Below are 27027 nucleotides of genomic sequence, written 5' to 3' on the forward strand. Positions count from 1 at the left end.
GCTCGATTTCTCCTGCTGTACTCGGGTCTCTCTTGCAAAATGGAATTACCTTATTAGATAGAGGTTATGATAATATGTTAATTGACCATTCAGGCAAAAATCATAGTCTATATATAACAATTTAGTTACGTTAAATTACGTCCAATAAAATGAGGGTACAGTTTACCTGGCGTTATTTTATAAAGAAACTATGACAGTTGACATTTGCTTTAATAATTACCAGCAGCTGAGTTTGCATATACATTTTAATCATATATTTGTTATGTTTCATATCTTTCCATGTAACTAATGATATATTTATTGCCCTTTAAGTGTTAAGATACCTTACATTTACCATAACGTGCCATTATTCAGGTCACTTGATGGTTGAATGGTGCATGCAGGGATTTGCCACTAAATGTTCCCGTTGCCTCCCCCACAGTTATTAATAGATCTTATTAAAATAGACCCATTTAAAAAACACCACATTAAAATAGGATCAAATATGTTTTCTAAATTGAGCATGTGTGTTTGTGTGTGTGTCCATGTGTACAGACAGCGATTGTTTGTACAGCGAGCGCATGAAATGTATGATCCTGAGAAGAGTAAAGAAATAAGAATGTGTGTGTTTGTGTGTTTGCAGGTGATGGATGAGTTGGTAGGCCGTGCTTCTTATTACCTCCTCCGCTGGCTCTTATTGCCTGCTAGCTTTGGGAGTGTCGAAACAGATAGCTCGCTGTATTAGGCAATCCCTGTTTGCAAGGGACCGGTGTCTCGTCCTGTGCTGCTGCATCAGAGCAGCAGCTAAATGTAGCCTCTGCTCATAGCCGAGCAAGTGTAATGTTGTCAGAAAATGACAAGTGCATGAGGCCTTTTCAAATCTTTAATTATATAATATGTCCTTTGTGCCAGCTTTAACATGTATGCTGTAGTGTCACCTAACCAGATGTTCAGCAAGGATAGTTGCTTGTTATTTTGTACGTTTTATATTTTCTCTCAAATGTTTATTAGCTGGGACGCATATTTAGCTTTCAAAAACACCCCACTCTCCTTCAGCTTTATGTATGTGAGTGGAACACCGCCCACAGTGTTCCACTTGAAGTAATAGACAGATGGGAGTCAGTCACAGCATCGCTATGATGGAGAGAAATTACCCTCCTGAATACTGCCCTCCCTCCCACACTACATCAAACTCACTGGACGCTCAATATTCACCAAATCACTCTATTCTTCTACTCATGAAGGCCTTGTGTATAGGACAAGACAGCTTATTGCACTGAATGGACCAGACGTGCGTTGAGCAATGGGTGAGATACTGTATAACAAATGTTTTAGGAATACAACTGTTTATCCGTCTGGTTTAAAACATCAGCCTCTATGTTCTCTTTCCACATCATGCTGTTGTTCACATGTTTAAATCAAGGTCTCGGGGGGACAGAGGGACATTTTCAACGCAGAACATAAATTGCGTTCCTGGAACGTTCACAAATATAAGGATAGGATGTTATATGCCTTACTGGAATAATTAGGTCACTGTGGTACGTATTGTTAACTGCAGGTTTAAGCTTCAGAGCAAAGTGAATGCATCATGTTCATCTTTCCCCACAGACTGTTTTACCAGCAGTGACTCACTTACTACGCCATAAAGTCAACTCAACTAAATTCATTGCATCACATCCGGTATACAGTATGTCATTAAAAGTCAAACCTGACAAACAAGTTGTTTCCTCGTATCTGGCGAGATGTGTTGAGAGCTTAAGGCCGAATACAGTATTTATTTGAGTTTTAAGACAACAAAAGATGAACAAGTTAATATCGAGACAGTTCACAACTTCCTTCCCACCAGAATGTTCTTCAAAACATTTTGGAGGCTTACAAATAACTTAGACCATCACATGTGGAAATATAATAAAACAAATATACATATAATGTACAGTATACAAAAAACGTACTCATAGCCTACCGAACTGAATCTTCATATTAAATTCAGAAGAAGAAAACATGCAGATGATTGTAGCAGATGTGTCTGAACTGGGATCAAGGTAATATCCACACATCATGTTAACAGCTCATTAATCCACAACATGCATTTGTATTTTTTCAAAATCCATCGTTTATTTTACGTGAATGTCATCTATAAAGCAGCCTGTTGTCGTGTGATGTAGGTCTAAAGATAAATCCACTGTTTGTCCAACCTATCAATCAAATCCAAAGGGAAAAGTGGCCTTTAGGAATTAGTTGCATCCCATCAGTGTGGGAGCATGACTGCACTATGACAAAGCATCACCGGTAGTGGGTCTGTTTCTTTGAAATGACTCAACCAGGAGGTGCTTCCCCACATGGTCTGATCCGTAACACCGGGAGCTACTTCATGGCCAACAACCCCCAAAGCTATGCATCCAATCAAAAAAAGGCAGACTGCCAGCCAGTTTACTAGCAAGAGAAAATGCTGTTTGTGATGGATGCAACTGCCATGCAGAGAGAGAGAGAGAGAGAGAGAGAGAGAGAGAGAGAGAGAGAGAGAGAGAGAGAGAGAGAGAGAGAGAGAGAGAGAGAGAGAGAGAGAGAGAGAGAGAGAGAGAGAGAGAGAGAGAGGGCGCATATATTTGCAAATGCTTGACACATCAGTGTTGACAAAACGAGTCATGTGATGACCATGAAGATGGCGCAGCTTATGTTATATTGCAGCTTTCTCAGTATTTTCTTGAAGCATCTCGACAGTTCTGACCGCGGAACGATATCGCGACCTATTACCTCCTAATTACCGATCGATTGTGCGCGCTGCCTGAGCAGCCGGATCATCTGGAGCTGAGCGATTGGCTGAGGAAAAAAGGAGAAGAGAGAAAAAACTAAGAAATTAAATAAATAATCTTCGAGGAAAAGAAGCATCTTTGTTCCACTTTAAATTCGGCTGCAATAACACCTTTTTACTGGAGACGAGAAAACCGCTCACCGTGTGCGTGCGAGCGTTCGTGCCTGCCTGCGCGAGTGTGTATGTGTGTGTGTGTGCGCGTTACATTAGGTGGACACGGAGACTGCATCAGACTGGAGACACACGCCGGAACATAATAGAGAGGATATATCGGTGCTTTCATGGTCCTTCCTCTCCCCTGCACACACAGATGCTAGGACAGAGATTTCGGTCGAGACATGTAGTCCCATGTTTGAGCAGCCAGGATCATTTGTAGCCTTCAGCTCTCATTTTCTAGCAGCATCATCTAACGATATCGACATAATGTGGCTTTCTCTACCGGAGGGAAAATAACCAAATATGTGGATACCTACAGAAGAGGAGAAAATCGGAGTTGGTAAGTCAATTGCATCCTATATTGATTATCTAATAATGTTTTATTTATTTATCTTATTTTAATTGACTTTATTAATACAGCGCTGTGATGACAGTTTTTCCACGAGAAACACCCAATGTGTGTTCATCGACACCCCGCATAGGCTATCCAGACCATTTCCCCTCTTATTATGCCTATTACACCCAATGAAAAACACACACACTTGTAATGGCTGATATACACGGCCAGTGACTGCATTGAAAGGGAAATTGCGTGGGATGATACAGCCTACAGCCCACCACCTTAAAGATGCTATCGCACACAACCGCAGGCGGTGCTTTAGATCCGGCTCTTACTCTTGGTTGTGTGTTTTTTTATATATAAAAATAAATAAGAAAATGCGTCAGTGTAGCATTTTAGCCTTTATTCTTATGAGCATATCTGGAGGGGGAAGAGGGGAAAAAACGATTCGTGTTGAAACCACGAGGGGGCATCGTGACTGCGTCCCTCCAACAGGTGTAGGTTGGAGTGGAGCCGGAGTCTACCTGTAAGAAGACATCAGCCCTAATGCTGCTGCTGCAAGGGACTGCGCTGTAACAAATACCACATTTCATCCCTGCATGTGTTTACTTTGACCCAGAGGGAAAGGTGAAAGTGCAACATCAGCGTTTCCCCATTCAGATTAGCTGTTTATGGACGAAAAAAAATCAAAGCGAGCTGTTTACAATCAAGTCTCCAATAGAATAGGCAACAATTACGCCATGAGACACCACACGGTCATCACTAAGGGACTGCTGAACCCCACTGCCACGGCCAAGGTGTCTATAGCTGTGATTATCCTAGGTTTTCAATAGGGGAATGAGTCATTTCCAGATGCTCTACAGCTGTTACTCGTGCTGGCTTGCACATTATACTCCCTCCTCATATACACGCCCACACATATACACTTTGTTTGGAGGCATTACATTTGTCATCATCGTTTCATAAAGACCGCAGGATGAGAGTCCCAAATGGCAATCCACCATAATATCGGCTCTTGTTGTGGCTGTACAGTAATCATCTTATCGCATTCAGTCGTTTGTGTTTTTTTTTTCCTTCCACGCATCCATTGCTCCATCACAGATTCACTGCAGGTGTTTTTTTTTCTTTGCGCAAATATCGGGGTTTTAACAGAGAGGAAGTGAGGGGAAGCAACAGTTCTCCGCAGCCTCCGCAGCAGTGGAGTGACCTGGCTCTGTCCATGGTGCTGAAATGCGGGGAGGCAAAGCGCCTTGAACCTACACAGTACATACTGTACATTGTAACAGCAACACACATTACTCTGCTACAATTTCCCCCTTCGCCTGAGAGAACGTGTTGACATACTAGGTTCAAAATCACACATGTTAACTGGCAGTACAGTCCGTGTTCTCCTCTCCTCCTGACTCCTCTGTTATTAGCACCATTTTGCACATTTCCCCATTATCTTTGCTTATTTTGTCCCTGCCTGTAAATTGTCTCTCACCAATAATGCCATACACCAATATGAACCTGAGCCGTGATCTTTAGCAGCAACCCAGGCCTTTATTTTCTGTTCTATTTTTAATGGGCTCCGTCTAAACAGGAAACGGTTGGAGACCACCTCATGAAATGTTAATGCCTTTCTTCGAATTGTTGCCTATTCATTATTTTCTTTGTTTATGCAGGAACTAATATAAGTTTGTAAATCACTTGCATAGTGGCAGCATAGGCCTGGATTTGAATGTGCTGTAGGGTTGCCCTGCTCTTTCCACTCAGCAACTGCACTTAATTTTTTTAGAATTATTTAAATCATCAACTAATTTATACCAACTTTGTCTGCCTTATTTAATAACACATTTGTCAAAATGTTGTACCCCAAGGAAAATGCAAATTTTAAAATAAAAAACACAATGTGGGAGGTTAACATTACAATAGATTAAAAAAATTAAACCGATCCTCGGTCCAGTCTTTTTAAAATGACTTTTATTTGCAAATGAGTCACTAATGGACTCCTCTCATATAACCTGACTGTAAACCAGCCCACATGAGAAAGAGAGAGAGCGAAACAATGATGTAGCCACATGAACGTGTCTCAGGCACAAACTACTGTAGCAGTAACATGAAATAATCTAGCGGGCTAGGCCACCATTATCTGAAATGGACAGATCGAGGATCAAACGTGTTCAGGAGAGAACAAAAGATGGAGCTAATGTTCAACTGAGAATGGGATTAGAGAGATTAATGTAGCCCAAAGTAGCCATGATTTTAGCTTGATTTCGATGAGCACTTTTGGATTCATTATGGGCACTGATTTACAAATCTCCTTAGTACTGTCGTTTTCTGTACCTCAACTGCACTTTACACCATTAAAGTATACCTATTGTTGCATGTGTGATCATGTTGATGGTCATTTAAAGTGTTTTGAGGTCGTCGTCTTGCGGCTACACAGACCCCTGCAGCTGAGTAGCATGCCTTTATTCTGTGACACTGGTTTGGGATCCGATACGTAACATGCTCCTCTGCCTCTGTGGCAGACATCCCTAGGTTAGCAATACTTCGGCGCAGTAATGTGTCTGAGTAAGGGAGTCTGTATATAAGTCGTGCTGAGCAACATGACTCAGTGGGCGAAACCCAAAGACTGTTGTGTACATTTGAACTTTGCTGGATCTGGGACAGAACTACTCAAGCAGGCCTTCATGGCCTTCACACTCACATTGCATTACTGAAATGGTTAAAGGATCCACTCGGTAAGCAGTTAGGCTTCAGATGTACCAATCATGAATCAGGCTGGAACTAAAAGAGAATAGAAAAACCAAAGAGTTTTCAGTGCTGCATTTAAGATGAGCACAGTGTCTTTTTTAATAATACTATTTCTCAGCACAGTGGTCCCCATTTATCACTCAGTTGTTTTGAAAAAGCAGAGTGTTTATAATCCACAATAATGTTTACTGGCAGGTTTTTATGGCATCTTCACTCTCTGCAGAATATGTCTCCCCTGTGGACCATTGTACAGTTAGGAACTCTATGTGTCTCTCGCTGATTCTAACACAAAGTCATCAGGCCGTTCATGCTGTGTGCTAATTGCTATATTACATATAGAGGAAAAACATTTTTCAAGACATGTCGGCAAGTACAAATATTAACGCTGGATACTTGTCTCCCGCATCTGCTGTAAAAGAACAATAGATGTTTGTGTTGATAGCTTACATATTGGAGTTGGCTTGACCATACAAATGACAGGAAACAGGAGAATGGAACACAAATAGGTCAAAGGTCAACGTCATACAGAGGAGCTTGAGTACATGGAGACCGGATTTCTACAGAAAATAATCTGTCAGGATCATATTTGTATTTTTTACCTCTACTCTGACATGTTTACGTGCTTTAATGTTCAAAAACCCATTGATCTCATACTGCCTGTGCTGCAGCTCCTCTGTTCACCCTCTGTCTGAAACCAGAGCCCAGTCTGCTCTGATTGGTTAGCTGGCCGGCTCTGTTTTGATTGGTCAACCTCTTAGAGAAGTCCCACCCCCTAGCCTTTCATTACATTACATTACATTGCATTTAACTGACGCTTTTATCGAAAGCGACTTACAATAAGTACATTCGACCAGGAAGACACAACCTTGAAGAAAACAGAATCATATAAGTACATCAGGTTTCATAGAGCCAAGTATTTCAAGTGCTACTCAACTGCATTTAGATAAGCCAGTCCTTTATTAGTATATAAGTGCTTTGTTAGCAGTTTTTTGTTAGTAATTCTATTGCTCGAGGTGGAGTCGAAAGAGATGAGTTTTCAGTCTGCGCCGGAAGGTGTGTAAGCTTTCTGCTGTCCTGATGTCAATGGGGAGCTCATTCCACCAGTTTGGAGCCAGGATAGCAAACCCACGTGTTTTTGCTGATGGGAACTTGGGTCCCCCTCGCAGCGAGGGTGCAGCGAGTCGTTTGGCTGATGCAGAGCGTAGTGCACGTGCTGGGGTGTACAGTTTAACCATGTCCTGGATGTAGGAAGGGCCAGATCCATTCGCAGCATGGTACGCAAGTACCAGTGTCTTGAAGTGAATTCTAGCAGTTACCGGAAGCCAGTGGAGGGAGCGGAGGAGCGGCGTGGTGTGGGAAAATGTAGGAAGGTTAAAGACCAGACGAGCCGCTGCATTCTGGATGAGCTTCAGAAGTCGGATGGCACATGCAGGTAGACCAGCCAGGAGGGAGTTGCAGTAGTCTAGGCGTGAGGTGACGAAAGCCTGGACCAGAAGCTGCGTCGCTTTCTGGGTCAGCTGGGGACGCATCCTCCTGATGTTGTAAAGCGTGTATCTGCAGCAACGGGTTGTAGCAGCGATGTTTGCAGTGAAGGACAGATTGTTATCTAGGATCACACCCAGATTCCTTGCAGTCTGGGTCGGGGAAACAACAGAGGTGCCGATGTTGATAGTCAGGTCAAGAGTGGGACAATCTTTTCCCGGAAGTAAAAGCAGTTCAGTCTTGTCAAGGTTGAGCTTGAGGTGATGAGCAGACATCCACTGAGAGATGTCAGCTAGACAAGCAGAGATGCGTGCGACGACCTGGGTCTCTGAGCGGGGAAAGGACAGAATTAATTGGGTGTCGTTAGCGTAGCAGTGGTATGAAAGACCATGCGGGCTAATGACAGATCCGAGCGAGTTTGTGTACAGGGAGAAGAGGAGGGGACCAAGAACAGAGCCCTGAGGGACCCCTGTAGTTAATTGACAAGGGTCGGACTCCGACCCTCTCCAAGTTACCCTGTAGGTACGGTCTTTGAGGTATGAGGTGAGGAGGGAAAGTGCAGAGCCTGAAACTCCAAGTTCTTGGAGAGCACGAAGGAGGATCTGATGGTTCACCGTGTCGAATGCAGCAGACGGGTCCAACAGGATGATGAGAGAGGAGAGGGATGCTGCTTTGGCAGTGTGCAGTTCCTCAGTGACAGCAATGAGAGCAGTTTCTGTGGAGTGACCTGCCTTTCACGCACAATGTGTTGGAGCACCAGCCAATAGAAGTGCGAGTGTTATATAGTGATGTCACTATGTTGCGGAAGTAAATAAAGGAGTCCAATGGAGGCGTTTCAGGCAGAGGGGGAGTGTGTGGGAGAGAAACTCCCTCTGGAGATAACTTTGGGTATTTAGTATTTGCAGATCATTAACATGCACAGACACTTATACCACACACTAGAGGAAAGGGAAACCCCTAACAATCATTGTAGGGCCCCTTTAACAGAATATTACGAGAAGATATAAGAGACGTTCAAGAGAATGTTGCTGCACAAATGAGATCCTTGAATTGCCACATTTTTCTTGCAATCATCACATAACAGCTCTTTTTACATCGCAACACTGCAGGATTCTATTAACAAGGTGAGGGTTTTAGTGTTCACTTATCGGCCTTTTAGGCATTACTGCTGGTGAAGAGCGGCAACTTAGAAAATAAGGCACAACAGAGGAAGAGCTTTCTTAATTCTCACTCAGGCTGATTTTAAAAGGTATTTTGTGCACCAGTATATCTCTGGTCTCCTGAGTCTAATGCTGTTTACTATGAGGCTTGATACTCATTGGGTGCCTTTTCTTCTACTATTCTCAGTATTAGGTGACCAAAGTGAAACCATAAATAGTGTCAACTTCAGCGCTTGAATGTCATAACTTCTGCGTGATTAAATCCAGAATGATAACTTGTTTGTTTATTCAGGAGATGGCGGTGGTAGTAATTAGGTGCTGTTATGGAAAATAAACTCCAGCGTCTGTTCTCACTTTACACCAACTCAGAAAAACTGGATTCTTAGGAGATTGGTCCAGGCTGTTAAAAAAATGTTATCTGAAGAATAACTGAGATTTGAGTTGATATTTTGCCTATCGACAACTATTACCATTTAAAGTTTAGTTAATTAAATCTAGCATCTTTTATACTTCATGAGTTATCTGGCTATAAGTTGTAATTCTTCTACTTTTCTGGAGAATTATTTAGCTATTTCCTTGGTTTTGGTCTTTATAGATTTGCCTAGCCTGATATTTATTTATGAAAATGCATTGCATCTCTTTGCTGCCATCAACATTTTCGCCAGCCAGAAGATACAAAAACATGTAAACATGTTACAAACAACTTGGTCGAGTGGGAAAAAATAGGATTTAAAAAAGCAGTCATGCCCCTAAAACCGAACATCTGATATTAAATGAGTGAATAGATGCAGTTGCTAATAGAGGTATGGATGAGTAAACGTATATATCTGTGATACATGTAACAATGGAGAGGTGGCGAGGTGTGAGAAGAGTGGAGGACAGCAGGAGTCTCCTGCTGTGCTTAAGCTCCATAATTCCTACCAGTGAGTTTGTGGTTACACAATAGCAGCCTTAAGATGCCATGTGGACTATATGCAACTAAATCGAGGGACAGTCTGGACTGATATTATGTTGCTCAGCAGAAATGTTTGCTTTTGCCAACATTTCCACTGCCTGTCCCATCAGTCCTTCCAACATCCTACGTTCAACATGTTGAAGTATAAAAATATGCATTTTCTTGTTTTTTTTCTTTTGTGGATATGCTAATACTCTGAAGCTTTTAGTCACAATGAAAGAGTGTTTACACAGCTTGGAGGTTTTGTGAGGGTGGACTATGAAAATACGAGTCTGCTTGATGCGCCCATCTCTCTCAAACATGACAAGCTCATCTTGTTCTGACATGGCCTCCGCTAAAGAGTTTTAAAATGGTGTGAGTGCAGGTTTTGCAATTCAAATGAAATAGAGGCCATTAAAGAATAGCACTCTAAAATAGGCAATACTTAGCCTTGGCTGGAAAAGAGCCCCAGGCAGGGGCAAAAGGTGACAAGGAGGCTCTCTTAAGTCTATCCATCTCTCTGACTCTAATACATGCCTAATACGCTTGACTTGAACTCTAGCGCCATGCAGCATCCGTAAGCTTCGCCATTTAAAAATGCCCGGATCCCCGCAGCAGTTACAGTGAAGAAAGCCCTCCAGTTTGTAGATGATCTGTTGCCATAGTTACCCGAGCACAGGAACTGAGCCCAAGCCCCTCCTCCTCTTCCTCCCCCTCACTGGGTCCCCTGGCTAGTTAATTAGCATAATGATTCACACCAAACTCCCCTCGAAGGGCCACCATTTGTAGGTTTAAAATCATCAGTGGAGCCCTGTCGTAGTTAAACAAGTTTGTCTTTACTGAGGCCTGTATGTTACATAGATGCAGAGATGACAAAAAACTGGCTCCAGAGGCCATCCCATTGTGAAAGCCTTTACTGTGGCATCGTCCCCTGAGGAATAATCATGTTCTTAATCAGTGTTTGAGTCACAAGATGTTTCTGTGTACGGTCAAAGACTGCATGATGCTGCAAAAGCGGGTGGCTTGGAAGATTTATTATGCTAATACCGACTTATGATAAAGCAGCGTTTACTACTTAGCAGATTGTGTGGGCTCTATTTTGGGAGACAGTTCAATTAACTTAACATTCCACAAAAATCAGGCCGCTTAAGAATTAATTGCTTATTAAAATGACTACCCACTTCAGGGTGGGAGCTTGTTTACAGTTTGCTAAGCAGTGGTTCCTGTGTGTCAGCGAGTTTAGATGTTTGTGTTTAACAGCTTATTAAAAGTCCCGCTTCAACCCAAAAAGACATGCTGTGCGGAGACTTTACACTTTATGAATTAGATAGAGACCCCAAAGTCTAAGAGAAGCCCCTTGCTTAATCAGAGGTCACAAAAATGACACAAAGAATATATGTTGTACACAAAAATACATCACAGTCAAATCAGGTCAAATATGTGTTCTCATCACTGTTGCCTCATGATTGTTTTTCTCTTTTCAGTGATCTGCAACTTCCGGTCATCAACATGTCAGGCCTTAGTCCTGGAGATTGGGGAAACTGTACAGATTTTGGAGAAGAGTGAAGGTAAAAGCAATCCCGCCCAAATGATTGTGTCTGATTGTAAATAACAATCAGATCTGTACTGCAGAGAGATATCATGTGCCTAAAGTATTGTGTGGTGGTCATGTTCACTCAGGCCTAAGGGTCCTTCTTTCTTAGTATTTTATATGGGACTGAATACATCTGCATACTAAAGTAAAAACAAATCTAGACACAGTATTTAAATGGAATTACTTTTAAGTGAAATAAATAAATTAAAGCATTCTGTTTTTCTGCGCCAGATCTAAGGTTAATCATAGAAGTAGGCTTTGAAACACCATTCAAACCAGCATGTTGTAAAAACTTAATTTCACAGGTCCATATTTGCTAATAAATCTCTTGAGAGAGTCCTGTTAGACACTTTTCTGCTTACAGTATGTTATGGAAAATAGAGTCTAGTAAAGCAGTTATTATAAGCAGTTATTGATTTCCAGATCTTGACCTAAAAATAAACTGCACCATCAAACCAAAAGAAGGATTCACTGAAGCTAACACAAAATAAAATCCTAACATACAGCGGATTTTATGTAACTTTTTTGGAAAATTATGATATCACTTTTTGTTCAATACAGCCCTATACCTGGTGATCCACCATACTAACTAATACATAGGCTTACATAACTGATTTCACGGAGTTCTTTACCATTTCATGACCAATAAAATGATAAAACAGTCAATATAACAGTTAGTATCATTATTTTAAGCAAGTAAGTTAGCTAGCAAAGTTAAAACGGTAATGAATTACATTCAGATTAACATATCGAGTACAAGTTCAATGAAGGTAAAAAGTAATGGCACAATGTGTTTCATTGTGATGTAGTAAGGTTTTCTAATGTGAATTTTGCTCTTCCTTTAGGATGGTACAGAGGCTTTTCCACCAAGAAGCCTTCTATCAAGGTAATTATAACAGCGTCCAAAAATGACTGGTTGGAGATTGGGTTAGTTACTGCAGGCTACTTACAGTTCTCAGCATTTTGAATATGTGAGCAAATGAATCTCATCAAAACTGGCATACTTGAAGTACAGAATCAAAATACAAAGATCTATTTGGACTTGAGACACAACCTTGTACTGTAGTGCAGCAAACTGAATAAGTTGTTGGAAAGCCAGTAATCATAGTAAAGTTAACACACATTTAAATAAACACATTAAGAATCGCCAACTGGTCTCTTTGTAATACAGAGTGGTCTCCACGTGAAGCTTTTATTTGATAGTGACCAATGCGTTTTTGTGAATGATAATGTGACATGAGAGATGTGCATCCCAAAAATAACTTTGTCTAGACAACAAAGACATTAATGACTGATTAACTTATTGAATGGAGCTTTGTTTGACAAAAATAGAAATCTCCTGACCTCTTTTTCAAAATGTGCTTTTCATAGACGCATTTTTAACCATGATGTTCTGACTTCATTTCATAAAAACACTAAGACTAATTGGGGGGCCGTCTTCAAGATGTTATTTACAAAAATAAAATACACACGGCAAATACAGAGACAAGAAAAGACACAATTAATCCAACCTTGGTTTGCGGCCGACGCCACCTCTATCATTTATTTTATTTTTGTACAATGGCAATTTACAGAATAGCATCCCAGAATAGCACCATGGAGCCGCCACTCTGTGTGCTGTATTACCACTCTGCTGTTTTCTCTCCTGTGCAGAATTGTCTAAAACAGTGTTTCTCTTTTTCATACCAAGGACCACTTAACCAATAAAAAAACACTCGCGGACCTCCTAACTCCACAAATATAAAAAAACGCATCGTTTTTCTAGAACATATTACAAATCGCCTGAAAATTGTACAAACAAGTGGCAGCAAGTGTGATGAAGGTGTTGCGCTGGGCTATATCATGCAATCGAAAGTGAAACTTAAGCTTGTTCCATTGCGGAGATATTCCCGCGAGAGTGTGGAAAACTGAAATGTATTTATTTATTTCAAATGTGAAATGTTACCAATATACTCACGGACCACTTTGAGAAGCACTGGTCTAAAACATCTCAATTTGGTTTTCCTTTCAGCCAGCAGATGGTGCAATTAGTGATATAAAAGCATATTTTTAAGCAAAAAAAAGCAATTGAAAAATACATTAAAATAAAACTCCAATTCGGTTTTAATCCATAACATGACATACACTGTTTTCTTCAGTGTTTCATGCAGGAGAGAAGCAGCACACACTTATTGTGGTGTTATATTTGTGATCAAGGCAGAAATAAAGTTAAGATGGAGGGTAGAACAGAGAGATTGAATCCACTTCACAGTCGGCATCATTATGATAAATCCCACTCAGTAAGTAAAGAGCATAGGTGCAGAACTCTGACTAATACAGCCCCATCACTGCCTAAAGAGATCAATACTCTGCACTGCAATAAGTGCTTATTATATACGACTGACACATCTGCTTCTTATTGATTATTCAGTAAAAACTCTTTATGACAGACTCCATCATTGACAACCTGTAACAGAGCCCAATAGCCATTACACAAGCAGTCGTATTATCAGAAACAAAAATACCAGATGTATTATAACAACAGAAAAGCAGCAGGTCATCTGTTGCCATTTCGTATGTCTACTTTCAAAATGAAATGTCAGAAGCTGAAGTGTTATGTGATGCTGCTGTAATGTTTTAAAAGAAGCACAAAAGCTGTCCAGTCCTGGTAAATGTAGGTGTTAGTGGCTTCATGCTGTCCTTCCCTACTCTCATCAGCTATTTACAGTCCTTACTAACACCCCTCCATTTTGTTATGTACTCTACTGCCCACATTCAATCGCCCCCATACTCTCTCTATGCTGAGAGGAATTAGTTTTGCTCACTGTGGCCAATTCTTCACATCTGGCAGATTAGAATAAGAAAGATGAACTGCAAGGGTGGCGCCACTCAGTCTCTCATGCCCTTCCCCTGCTAAGCCAAGCCACACAAGGGCTCATCATCTCTGTGGTGTGTGTGCACGCATGCTCATTTATTCTCTGCATGTCAGCATACAGCATAGCAGAAATGGTCTAAACATATAATGCAAGTGTGAGCTAGCAATTCCTTCAACATATAATGTGTGGCCAGCAGAAGTGTATCTTAACTTGAAGGTATTGTACCACATACAACACAATGCTGTACACGTTGGTTACATGTTGCAGGAGAATTAAGAACGTGATCCTGTCACACTCGGTAACATCTCTGCTCCCTCCTCTCTGTCCACAGGGGATTTTCCCAGTCAGCTATGTCCACTTGAAGAAATCCACAGTGACCAACAGAGGGTAAGTCGTTTGATGTTTTAGTTGAGCTTGCACAGCGTCATAATTAGAGATGCGCTTATCTAACTTATTTTGATGGATGTACCCCGCCGCCATACAGGCACCAACATACGATAAAGAAAACAAAAGAGACTGAGTAGCAAATAAAAGTCTGTGCATTCACTAGTGTGCTCCGGTGAAGGTTGCAGATGTCAATACATATATTTGGTAATGTTGGAAAGATCGATATACTCACCAATACTAATTTGTTGTTACATAAACAAATTATTGACATACTGTGGCAGTGTCAACACAATCCAACATGCAAAGCTACGAGTAAGCAAAACGTGCTTTTGAATCTGAAATACATGCAGAGACAGACTAGTTAGACTAGTTGTGGGTGGGCAGTTTGATAATAAAGCAATCCCTTTAATATGATTGTATTTGAGTTGGATTGAGGGGAATTAAAGGAATAATATCAGTATATTGAAATGTATACGGTAATTAATCATTTTTACCAGTCTCTTCCACTTCTTTTGTTTCACATTTAATAATACCTAATGTACTTCATCATGGCAAACTTTAATCTCACAATGTTAAAGTAAACACAACATAATAGAATATTTTATCCATGTCACCAACCCCTACAACCAGTGTCGGTCACACTAAGATTAGAGTGAAGGGAACATCTTTGCACATGCAGGAAACATTACATCATCTTTGAATTGGTTTATTATTGAGTAGACACGTAAACAAAACTAAAATAGCTTGTTGAATTTATTGCAGCACATAGCATTTTATGTAGGAGGGAAGTGCAGCTCAAAATACTGAAGACAACATCAGCAGTGGTTTCTCTACAGATCCGTATCTACCATTGAAACATAGAGGAAGGATGATATTAGCAATGCTATCTGTTTGTTCTGAACTAGCCAGGAGCTCTTATCAATCATTACACAGGGAGTATGATGCAGACACATCAATGTGTTAATCGATAAGACAACTTTCATTGGACAGTCGTTAACATGTATGCGTGCTCTCTCACACACGCATGCACACACAGTGGAGGTCATCCAAAGTTCCCGACGCAAAGCCGGCCCCTGATGTATCGGCTAGAATAAAATTGAAGACAAAACATGCGGCAGATCTCTTTATCAGCCTGAACTGATGGAGGTTAACCCTGCAGACTGGGAGCCGTGGCTCAGTGTGGACTGGGAGTTTGCTGTTACATCTCTCAGTTGAGCTTCCACATAGCAGCAGGATTGTTGTTTCCACTCAAACAATTAAAAGTGCACACTTGGAAATCCACATTATAATACCTCCTCGCTCCATGAGTTGCACTTTGGGAAATGTGCTTTGCTGTCTCATGGAGTTAATGAGGTGACACACCTTCTGCATATCTGTGGTTCTCCCAGAGTGTTCGTGCCACAGACAATAACCCTGAGTCATGGTGTAATGGATGGAGATGCTTCCCTTGTTGCAAGAATCAATGATACAGTATTAAAGATAATTCTTTCAGAACAGGCCGGAGCTTAGTGAGCAAAGTTTCACTAGAGAATTAACCTTGGTTTAGTGTTTCTCTGAGTGTGGTCGCACAGGAAGGATGTGTGTTGTGTTTTTTACTGAAGTGCTCTACCTCTCCTGCAGCCAGGGAACATATTCTTACTCTTCATAGGATTACTCTCTTTTTCATTTCATTGCTGTTACTAATTTAAAAGCTGGCCTCAAGCTGTGGCATTAATGCCTGTGGTATTATGTCAGTTTTGAGCAAGCGAAAATTACAACATGTTAGTTGTTTAACATTTAAGAAGTAATCAGTTACTTGTACTCTACTAACGTTACTCAGCTCAGCATTTAGCTATCTGGTCAATTAATCTGGCGACTTTGCATCACTGCCGAACAACTGTCTGTATCGCTGTGCACGCTCACATTCATCTACATGTTTCTCTTTTGCTGCAGGCTATGTGAGACGGTGGTGCCCCTGGAGGACCCCATCATCACAGAAACCACCTCCACACTGCAGGAATGGGGGGTCTTGTGGAAGCAGCTCTATGTAGTCAGTAGCACTATATTACAATACATCGCCTTAATCTTGAAACAAAACACCAAGCAATACATGTGAGACTAAATCTAACACATTTGCAAGGGAGTTGGGACAAAAATATATTGCATCTATCAGTGTTTCATTTCCATCCTCCGTTGGGGTTTTGGTCGAATAATCTTTTCCAGTATGTTTTATTCTTCCCTGCGCTTAATTAAACACCTTTATAACCATCAACTATAGTGAATAACCCAAAGAGATACAGTGCTAACATACAGTGAAAGCCCCTTTTGATATTTCCCATTAGCATGTCGTTCTGACTGCCAGCCTACATTTTCATATACTATCTCTGTAGGAACAGGAATGGTGGCCACAGATAATGGCCTGCAGACCTGTCGCATGCAATTTCATGCTGTGTCATTCAGGCATTGATTGATTTAAGCCTCCCTCTCGTAGTTTGTGCATCATCTTAAGATCCAGCTCTGCTCGCCACCTTCAGTCAGCCTTTACTTTCCCGGGCAAAAGTGATTACTGGAAAACCTAAAGCATTCTTAATCCTGCTATGTGGCGAGGGGGCAGGCAGAAGTGGTTGGTAGGGTTTGGAGTTTGGAGCTGAGTAGATACATTGCGGAGCTGGCAGCGAGTTTTTACATAACCTCTCACTGAGGACTGCTCATGCTCTGAGCAACTAAGGAGCCGGAGGCGCTGGTGTAGTGATGTAACTTTCTCTGAAGCCCGACTAATGTGAAGCGCTGATTTAACAGAACCCGTTTTGGTGCTCACCCCCTGTGTGATATGGGCCATGTTGCCACAGTTGCATCCATAATAATAGAATGTAGCATTGGCTAAATGTTGTTACATTTCACCTTATTGTTTCCAATTACAATTCATGGATTACTTCAGGGAGCAATGGCCTAAGCATAACTGTGTATCTGTTTTAATGTACGTAATTAGCCCCGCAGAATAGACACCCGAAAGGGCTCATCAACCCTGAAAAAAAATCTTTGTTTTCCAGCAGCCTTTGAGAACATGCAGGGCTTATCCTCATTAAATTTACATCGGCAATGTGGTGCCGCTTAATCTTTGCATTTATGTAAACAAACCTGGGTGGTAATGTGGACTTGTCGTGCCATTACGGAGAACACAAAATGCCTGAATTAAAAGGGTTGTCCTTAGTTTACGACAAATAGTGATGAAAGTCATTACCGTGAGGAGGTCAAAGCAGACTTGCAAGGGGAATACCAGTTTTTGTTTAATTAACAATAGCAGTGCGACTTAAATGTCAGAAGCATCACACATTTGTTCTGCTAACTGCACAGGCTGATAAGGAGTGGTTAGAACATGATTTGTGTCTTGATCTATACTTTGACTGAATAATAAATCATCAGAGTCTGATATCAGAGAACAATCTGCGAGTAACCTCTTGTTTTCTCTCAGTGTCCAGCGCTGTAGTTAAAGAGGCAAATGAATAATCTCTCCATAAATGCTGCAGCAGAAGAAGATCACATATCCTAACCAAGCCTTCTTTTGGATGCTCCAACAGAAACACAAGGTGGATCTATTCCATAAACTGCGTCATGTGATGAATGAGCTCATCGACCTGCGCCGGCAGCTGATCCAGGGTCACCTCGCCCAGGATCAGACTCGTGAGATCAAGCGGCACATCACTGTACGACTCGACTGGGGCAATGAGTGAGTGACTCTTGTACTGAATTGTATTGAGATTGGCTGGACAAGGAATACAATATTTCCTTGGCACTGGAGTGATCTACAACACTGGATGAGTGGGTGCGGGATAACATCGTCTATGATGTAATTTTATGGTCATTTAGCAGATGAGTGAATCTCAAGCGGCTTCAAGTCAATGCACATCCCCCTGGAGGAACTGCGAAGACATATTCCTACTGTTTCCAGTTTAAAACTCCATCCAACTCAACTGTGACTGGCATCCATAACAGATCAAACAGATGAGGGCTCCCTCTCAGCTGAGAAAGAACTTTATATGTCAGTTTATTATAAAATAATTGCACATAATACACCAATATTTCCTTGAACTATTATGAGTGTAATGTAAAAAAACACTCAGAAGTGGAGCCTGACATTCCCTGTATTCTGTTCACCATGCGTGTTGAGGTCACTGCTTCGTAGTGCACACTGACCTGAGAGCTGTAGTGATCTAATTTCATGGTTAAAAGATCACAGCAGCCCTGACTGCATGTTTTGAGGCTGCACAATTTGAAATATAAAAGCATGAACTAGAGGTGTAAGGAAACACTTAACCTCTTTAATCCATAGACGCTTTGGTTGGTCTCTTTAATACATAATCATCTCGGAGTGTTTAAGTAATGTTTAAACCTACTAATCCGAAATCTTGTCATCAGTACATGCCTAAACCAACATTGACTGTTGATAGTGCTGACATCAACAAATAGTTTGAGTGATGATTCAAACTGTAGCTGGTAGTCCTCGAGCAAACTGATACAGATGACTGTTTATATAAAGAGATATGTAAGTGGTTGTAAGTGGAAACATTTACATTTGTATTATATTATATTTTGAGTCTACTAAAAAAGCATAATATTAATTTCATGATGCATTTCTGGAGTTTAGACTAGCTAACAGTCTAATTATGATGAGCAAAATAAATGACCTAAAATAAATTAAAGGGGACTATTTTGTTGGTTCTCATACTGCCTGTGCTGCAGCACCTCTTTTCACCCTCTGTCTGAAACCAGAGCCCAGTCTGCTCTGATTGGTTAGCTGGTCATCATAAATTGATGAAGTGACACATTTTGACTACTCATATTATCTTTAAAAGCTGAAGTGAAAAAACCTCCAGGAGTGTATTTGAAGAGCTTAACATGTAATATATTTTAACTTGAAGTTGTAATATGAGACTGTTTTGATTCTGCCTGCATTTTGTCATACTCCTCTTATCCCTCTTTCTCCAGGCACCTCGGCTTAGACCTTGTTCCCAGAAAAGAGTTTGAAATGGTGGATCAGGATCAGATCAGCATATCAGAGCTACACAAACTGGTATGTACAGTAGGGTGGGAATATTTTTCAGCCAGTGCATGCTGTACAAATTCACCACATAAATTATTGAAAATAATAAATTAAAAAGTAAACGTGCACTATGAAGGATATAAGAGAAATGAACAGCAATTTTGCAGCAGTCATGTAATCTACGTTGTATGGTAATGTCTCAAATGATGCGGACTATGAGATTTTTTGGTGGCTTTTTTTCCTGCTGATGTGGTTTTACATACAAGAATGTGTGTATGGATGTGTGAATGTACCGATTATCAAATCATCCATAAACTCACAAGAGGGAGTGCGATTCAGCTGCCTCACGTGACCTCTTTATGCTTACCGCCATATTGAGTGTGTCCCTTTTCTTGCATGCACGTGACTCTCACATGCAGGACTGCCAGCTAGCAATGCACACATAATGCAAAGAGACAGTCCTAGGTGAGGCTCCGGGAAAATACATACAAATTAATCTTTTAGCATTTATTTAAAAAATAAGATACATATTTTACTCTTGGTTGCTTTAATCCACCAACTAGACTTGAGACACATTTCCGTGAATAAATTATGCCTGAAATGTATTTTGTCTTCACTGACCTGGGACTTTTAAACGTATACACGCACACACACAGAGAGGAGACCAACTGAAGCAGGTACTATAAATATGCGATTACATCACCGATGTTATGAAACCTAATGTAATACTGCTGGAGACGGCTATCTAGGAGGGAGATCCTTTCTGGTCACAAGTGGAAGCTCCATATGCTGATCAAAACTCTCTCCAATGCCCCGCAGCCTCACATTATCTCATTGCCATGTTTCTCAGCTCTGCACGCAGATTGTTTGTGCACTAAATGCTTTGTCCAGTAACAAAAGCTCTCTCTCTCTTGCCAAAAAGCATCATGACTCTGTCGATGAAAGTGAGCTTGTTTTTGGCAGGGCGCACGGCCTTGGCACTTCTTCAGGTAGGGGAGTAGAGGAGTTCTTTCAGGCTGCTGAGCAAAGAGGTGTGTGTGGGCGATACTGGCTTTGTCCTCTCCTCTCCCACACGCTCACGTTTTGCCTCATGTGGGCTTCTTTTAGCGCTGCAGGAGCAGTAGTATTGCCCCTCGGCTACGCACGTAGGTGCAAATTGTCAGATATGAAGCATCGACAGAGGCAACCCACAGGTAGTGTGTGTCTGAAGCTGCTTAAGGTAAATAAGTTCAATGCTGTGTGGGATGAGTAAATAATGGACTGACTAATCTAACATATTTCCTTTGAACTTTGCTCTTTTTCAGCATATATCCAGCAGACACTGTGGTCAGCAAAGCACAACTCAGGTATAGTCCTTTCAAAGATGTGTGTTTTCTAAATCATCAGAACCCTTCATGATGTGTCAGTCCCTTCATCGCTTAATATTTGCTTCTGTCTGTACACTCTGTACCAGGTCAGTGTTCAAAATTCGCGGCACTCTGGCTCTATCACATTAAGACCTGTGGCTCTAGCAATGTCTTTCTTTGCATTGAGGATCAGAAGCTTGCAGGGACAAAAGCCCTTGATATATAAATGACAAGGTTTCATTGCCATGGTGCATAAGAACCTCACACGTATGCTGTGAGAGTTGATTCCCACTGGGATCACATATGCTACAAGATGTATGCACAAATGGTGTTTTAAGGCACTTTAGATATGTTTGTCCAGTACATTTCGTTTGTGTGGAAACCAAGGACTTGTTGCAGATGGACTCCATACATTTAAGGAATGTAGCATTTCTAAAATGCAATTTCTCTCTAAGCTGTTTGTATGTAGTCCCCCGTGAACCCCATACAGGCTCAAATTAAGCTCATGTTTACTGAGCGAAGGCCTTAAAAGCAGAATTGTCTGTTTATTAAATATGAAGCTACCATATGATATGCATAATTCACAATAGTTGTCATACATCCTATAAATAGAGAAGTTTACATCACAGTAAGGCAACCCCCTGCAGCCCCGCACAACAAAAACAGACCCACCACAGCTGCAGTTTCCATCATTCATTCATCTTTCTTGTTACTAAAGTCGACTGGAAATAGCATGTACATGTGACAGGATGAAGTACACTGGTGTAGGGCATATATTAATGAATTATTCACCTCTTACAGTACCCCCATTGATCTGCTAAATAGGCGTATCCATTAACTGAGTGGCAGGTACTTGGCCTCAATCACAGTGAGGAACAGCCTTTTTAGCGGTCACTTTTTTCTTCGTTCCCAGGGTGACAGCACGAGACAACGCCATGGTGACGGTTGCCGTGTCCCTGTGTCACACCATCTCTTCATCAACCTGAAGAGCTTTACCTACAACAGCATCAGCGAGGATGCAGACGTCTTCTTCTCTCTGTATGATACTCGGGAGGCCAAACAGATCAGGTATGGGGGGGAATGGCAGTGCACTCATAAGCAAATGATCCCCCGATGCAAACTGCACTCACATATATCCACACACTATGTCTGACCAGCAGATTGACTGAGGCCTTCTGTGGTTCACACTCTGAAACTGAGAACTGGCTTTTTTTGCAGTGAGAAGTTCATGGTGAAACTGAACAAAAATGGAGGACCAAAGAATCCAGAGAAGGTTGATCGTCTGTGTGCTCTCTTCACGGTAACATAAGTTCCCTTCAAGTCTTCAATATAAATATTGTGTACTTCAAATACTTAACGGACATTTTTCATCCCATTTCTCGTTAGGACCTAAGCAGTAAAGACTTGAAGAGAGATCTGTACATTGTTGCACATGTCATAAGAACTGGTAAATATGGCACAGTGTTTAATAATAAAACAAATTGGTTTATCAATGCTTATGTTTTAGCGCATCCCTCTCCTTTGTGCTTCCAGGTCGAATGCTGCTGAACGACTCAAAGAAAGGCCCCCCCCATGTGCAGTACAGACGACCTTATGGCTGCGCAGTTCTTGCCATGAGTGACGTTTTCCACACGATCACAGACCTCAAAGAAGAGAAGGACTTTGTGCTCAAAGTTTACACGTGAGTTAAACCGGAGCTCTTCTTCATTATAAATACAGTCACCCTAAAAACTAATTTCTCTGGCATTTAAAGCGTGAAACTGAATATTATTTGTGTACAGATGTCAGTTTAACTGCTTAGTAGAAGTTGCGTGGCTTCTGTTCTTTTAGAAATAGAGTTGAAGAGTCTACGCAGTGAGGCGGGAATTGTGACTGTTCTGCAAATGGCGTGCATGACAACCTAGTGCTCCAGTGTTGATGCCTGGTGTATTTGGACCAGAATGATAATGAAGTATCCTCTGGAAAATCAATAGCTGCTCACCCTGGGCCCGAGATAGGGCACTTGGCGTGTTGTGAATCTGGCTGCTTCTGTTAGGCTTCGCCACAGAGAGCCTCTCCTGTACGCCGGCCAACCCAGAGAAGGAGGGACACACAGAGAAGGAGAGGGGAAGAGACCGGGGGAGATGACACTTAGATAATTGAGCAAAGTTAGAGGACAAAGAAAAAAACAACACCAAGCTCAGCACTTTCTCTTGTCAGTCAACAGCTAGGATGTCTCCTTGTGTCTGCAGTGTCCTCCCTAGCGTCCGCTCGGGGTCAGAGGTCATTCATGCGCTCTGCCATCCTGTTGTGTGCGTCATTTTTCACATGTTGTATTTTCCAGGATAACTTTACAGCTCAGTGTGAAATAAAGATTTTTTAGAATAGAAAGCTGTCGTTTATATTGGATTCCTCTGCCTAGGCGAAGAGCTCTTCCCTTTAAAAAGCAAGCAGTGATTCAGTGCTGAGCTGTCTCCAAACTGTCGGCTCCTATAATGCTCCAGTCTGTGCATTTCCCCATGCCATCCCAGGGGCCTACAGGCCCACAGTAATGAAAAAGGCTGGTGGAGAGCTGGCTGTCAGGTTTGCTTAGTGAGCTGTGCATTTGGGCTAATGTGCTGCTTGATAGCACCTCCCCCTGCTGCTACCTTTTCTCCAGGAGGAAATCGGCTCTGGGACACATGCTGTTCATGTAGTCCCCATGCACACAGTCCCAATCCCTCCATCTGGACCCACTAATGGGTGCGTTGTTAACAGCCCCACCCAACTGTCTCTCTCGACAGATGTAACAATGAGAACGAGTGGCACCAGATACAGGAGAACATCATCCGCAAGTCCAACACCAAGTACTCCGCTCCCAGCACCAACTATGGTAAATATGACGTCTACTGATCTGATCCCTGTTTGTTCTCCCCATAATTAAATTCACACTTTTCTTTCTTTCGGTTAGAATTTATAGAGAAGAAAATTCAACGTTTGCTGCTATTGTTTTTATTCAAAGCAGTTCACAGCGAGTAAGCAAGTTAGGGGAGGTCTTGGGTCAAGGGCAGGTCATGTGACTGTGATTGTGCTATGGTATCTAGACATACAGACAATTATGGTTGTATTTTGTCAAGATTTGAGAGCTCATTTCATTTGCTTATAGTCTTTTCTTTACCTTTAAAAAATCTATCTCTCTAAAAAAAGTGCTGCCTGCAGTGTTATAGGCACTATTTCCTTCTTAGAAGCAATGTATGTGGATTATTCTGAGAACACAGGACATTTCTGTATCTTTGCCATAAACAGTGACTTCTGCTCCTGGCCAAGAAATAGACTTAAAGTGTCCTTGGTTAAGCCTATCAACTTCCAGCTGTAGCTTTATATTTAAAGGATAACTAGGGCAGTGGCTTCAATATTCTAAGCTAACACTCGGCAAGAAAATAAATATGGCTGCAAAGTATACGTTCTCATTGTGTTATATCGCAGAGGACTATAAGAACAAGCCAAATATTTATATTTCCAAGAATTAGGAAGTGTTCCTTTAGGATTTGTACAAAAATAGACATTACCTCAATATTAATGTATCTAGCAATGTTTGACAATGATGGATTGTATAGAAACTATACCCTCATATCCATGAATTTCAATAAAGACTTCACTGTATGTCACCCACCCCTAACTGTCACTGTGATAATATTCACCTAAAGAAGAAAACACTTCAGCTCAGCCATTGAATTTGATCCTTTGAAAGATAATGCCAATCATCTTCTTGGTTCTGATTTAAAAATCTATCTTGCTTTGTGAAATGTTCAACATGTAGGCGTGATCTCTCCACTTCACTATTACTCTTTTTTTATGTGCATCTCACAGTTTGAAATATGACTCATGCCTTACAAAAATCTGTCACTCGATTTCTGTGGTAGCCATTTTTTTTCTTGCTTCTTTGCGGATTTTCACGACACGGTTTCTCCTGCCTCCCTCTGTTGTCCCTGGCTTCGATCACGTCTCTCCATCCACTCTCGTGTCTCTCTTTTCCTCCCCCACATTCTGACTAATGTCCTTTAAATACCCCTCTGTCCCTCCTTTTCCCGCCTGCCTTCTTCTTTGCCCCTACGCTTATACTTTCCCTTCAATTTCACATTCCTCCCACAACCCCACACCTCTTCATTTGCCTTTTTCGCCCCATTTTAACACACACAAATGTGCTTACTCTTGCCCCCAGGCCTCATCATTTCCCTGCAGCTGCTGCGAGGTGAGCTGGAGCAAATCCGACGAGAGAACCAGGCCGTGTTCAACAGGGCTCTGGCACTCACACGCAAACTGGGTTTCCCAGATGTCATCCTGCCAGGTGAGGAGGCAGAGAGCAGCGGGCGGTAATGGGGACGGAGAGTTCAAGGAGGAGGTGGAGACCAGAGGCCAGATGGCTTGGAGGAATGAAAAGAGGGGACGCTCACAGGTCAGGGTACAGAAGAAGCAGATGAAGGAGGACAGGGCAAGGAGGTGAAAGATTAAATAGAAGAAACCCACAGGAAACAGCAAGATGTAGGAGAGAGCAGAGTGTTGTGCCAAGGAAATGTTAATTTATTTATCTGCTGTACTTCACTTTTTCATTTTGATGCTACGTTATACTGGTGCTACTTTTTTCTACAGTTACTTTCTAGTTATATTGAAAACATTGAGTAAAATAACAAAATACAATATTTGTACAACATTTTTTCAATAGTAGTGGCCTTTTGTTACATTTCAGGGATGTCATGAGTTGTTAAAGAGACATTCCCTGTCTGCACTTCCAGAAAGTTTAATTTAAATAACTATGTGAGGCCGAAAGAGGTAAACCTATTACACATTTTACAAAAACAGCATAAACTAGAAGTGCCTTCAGAGAGAGCAGACCTCCGCCAAGACTGAATCCATAAGTGAAAGTAATGTGTGTATTCACCTCATGATTCAGATCTGCTGCAATGGTTATTGGTTCCTTTTTGGCCGATGTATCACCCTTGAACCAAGTTTCCTGAACATCGGGTCAGTATGTTTTTCCGTGATCCTACTGACCGACAAACCGAACAGATACTGAACCAAAAATATTACTTCCTTTACTGATTTAAGAATTCTCAGAAAATGAACTCAAATTACTAGGGAAGAAGAATTTAGGTTCATTGCATTTCTCATTTCCTCCTTCAATCTTCAGAGTTATCTTCGACACTTTCCAGAGGACCCAGGATTGGGAACATCAAAATAACACAGCTGTGTATAAAGTATATAAATGCATCAGTATTACCGAGTAAGATTATGAGTGCAGGACTTTTACTTGTAATGCTATATTCTTGAATGTTTTTATTGTTATTGGTACTTCTTCCACCACTGGTGGTTAGGAGGCTCTTGGATGTGTCCCTCCCTACAGTATTTTTGTGAGATCTGCATTTAGGTCAGGTGCTGAGCAACTTATGAAAAGCAGAGGTCTTCAAAGATATCTCAAAGAGAGAGAGAGAGAAAATCTGAGGTGTGTGTTTATTTCGGTATATTTCATCAGATATCATGGCTCTGCTTTTTGTCTAGTGAGAATGTATGATCTTCTCCTCTCCTCTCCTCTCCTCTCCTCTCCTCTCCTCTCCTCTCCTCACCAGTTAGCCTGAAATACCTCCCAATATCACCTCTTGTGCCCCAAGGAAATGACTTGGATATAAATAACTATAATCTGATTCTATAAATAACTGCAATATCTTCCCCCGCTGTTGCCACTGATATTTATTGCATTACACACTGACCTCACAAAAGGTGCTGAGGCAGCCATGAGCTACAGTGTATTACAGCTCAGCGGGGTCATTTCTCATCAACTGGAACAATGACGTGTGGTGCACATCTTAGTCTTAATTTATGCTGACCACTCGCAGTTAATCTGTGGGGCAGACGCTGACATGCACATTATAAAGTCTTAACATCGCCAGGACAGGACACATGTTGGTTCTAATAGTCTACTGAGATGTCTATGCCGTGTTTTGACTCTAAACCTCAAGATTTTGCGCATGACTTCGTAGTTAGTGTGTCAAACTTAAAGGAGTGCTCCGCAGATTTAGCCTTGCACTCTTCCACATTGTTGCACTCACAAAAGGCCTAAAATGCATGTAGCAGAGCCACAGATATAGTCTCTTTTTTGTTCTTACTTGTTTAAACCTGACGCCCGTCGCTACCCATAATGCAATTTAATGTGGCAGTTGGGAGCAGAGATCAGAGTGTTATGCTAGCAGCTATTAATGTAGCATGGAGT

At 41.5% G+C, this 27027-nt stretch overlaps 1 protein-coding gene across 1 annotated transcript in view; it reads left to right on the top strand.

The window, feature by feature from the left end:
- Positions 1-2584: 2584 nt before the first annotated feature.
- dock3 (dedicator of cytokinesis 3) overlaps positions 2585-27027 on the top strand; it is a 48322-nt gene continuing 23879 nt past the window's right edge. Inside the window, 14 exon segments of the mRNA XM_034087905.2 lie at positions 2585-3287; positions 11087-11170; positions 12042-12082; positions 14383-14438; positions 16371-16467; positions 17996-18144; positions 19404-19488; positions 20763-20804; positions 21718-21872; positions 22023-22104; positions 22191-22251; positions 22338-22485; positions 23567-23655; positions 24985-25110. Coding sequence (XP_033943796.1) covers positions 3251-3287; positions 11087-11170; positions 12042-12082; positions 14383-14438; positions 16371-16467; positions 17996-18144; positions 19404-19488; positions 20763-20804; positions 21718-21872; positions 22023-22104; positions 22191-22251; positions 22338-22485; positions 23567-23655; positions 24985-25110 — 1252 coding nt within the window. The 5' untranslated portion in view covers positions 2585-3250.

This window comes from Pseudochaenichthys georgianus, chromosome 7 (genome assembly GCF_902827115.2).
Source record: "Pseudochaenichthys georgianus chromosome 7, fPseGeo1.2, whole genome shotgun sequence".
Lineage (NCBI taxonomy): Eukaryota > Metazoa > Chordata > Actinopteri > Perciformes > Channichthyidae > Pseudochaenichthys > Pseudochaenichthys georgianus.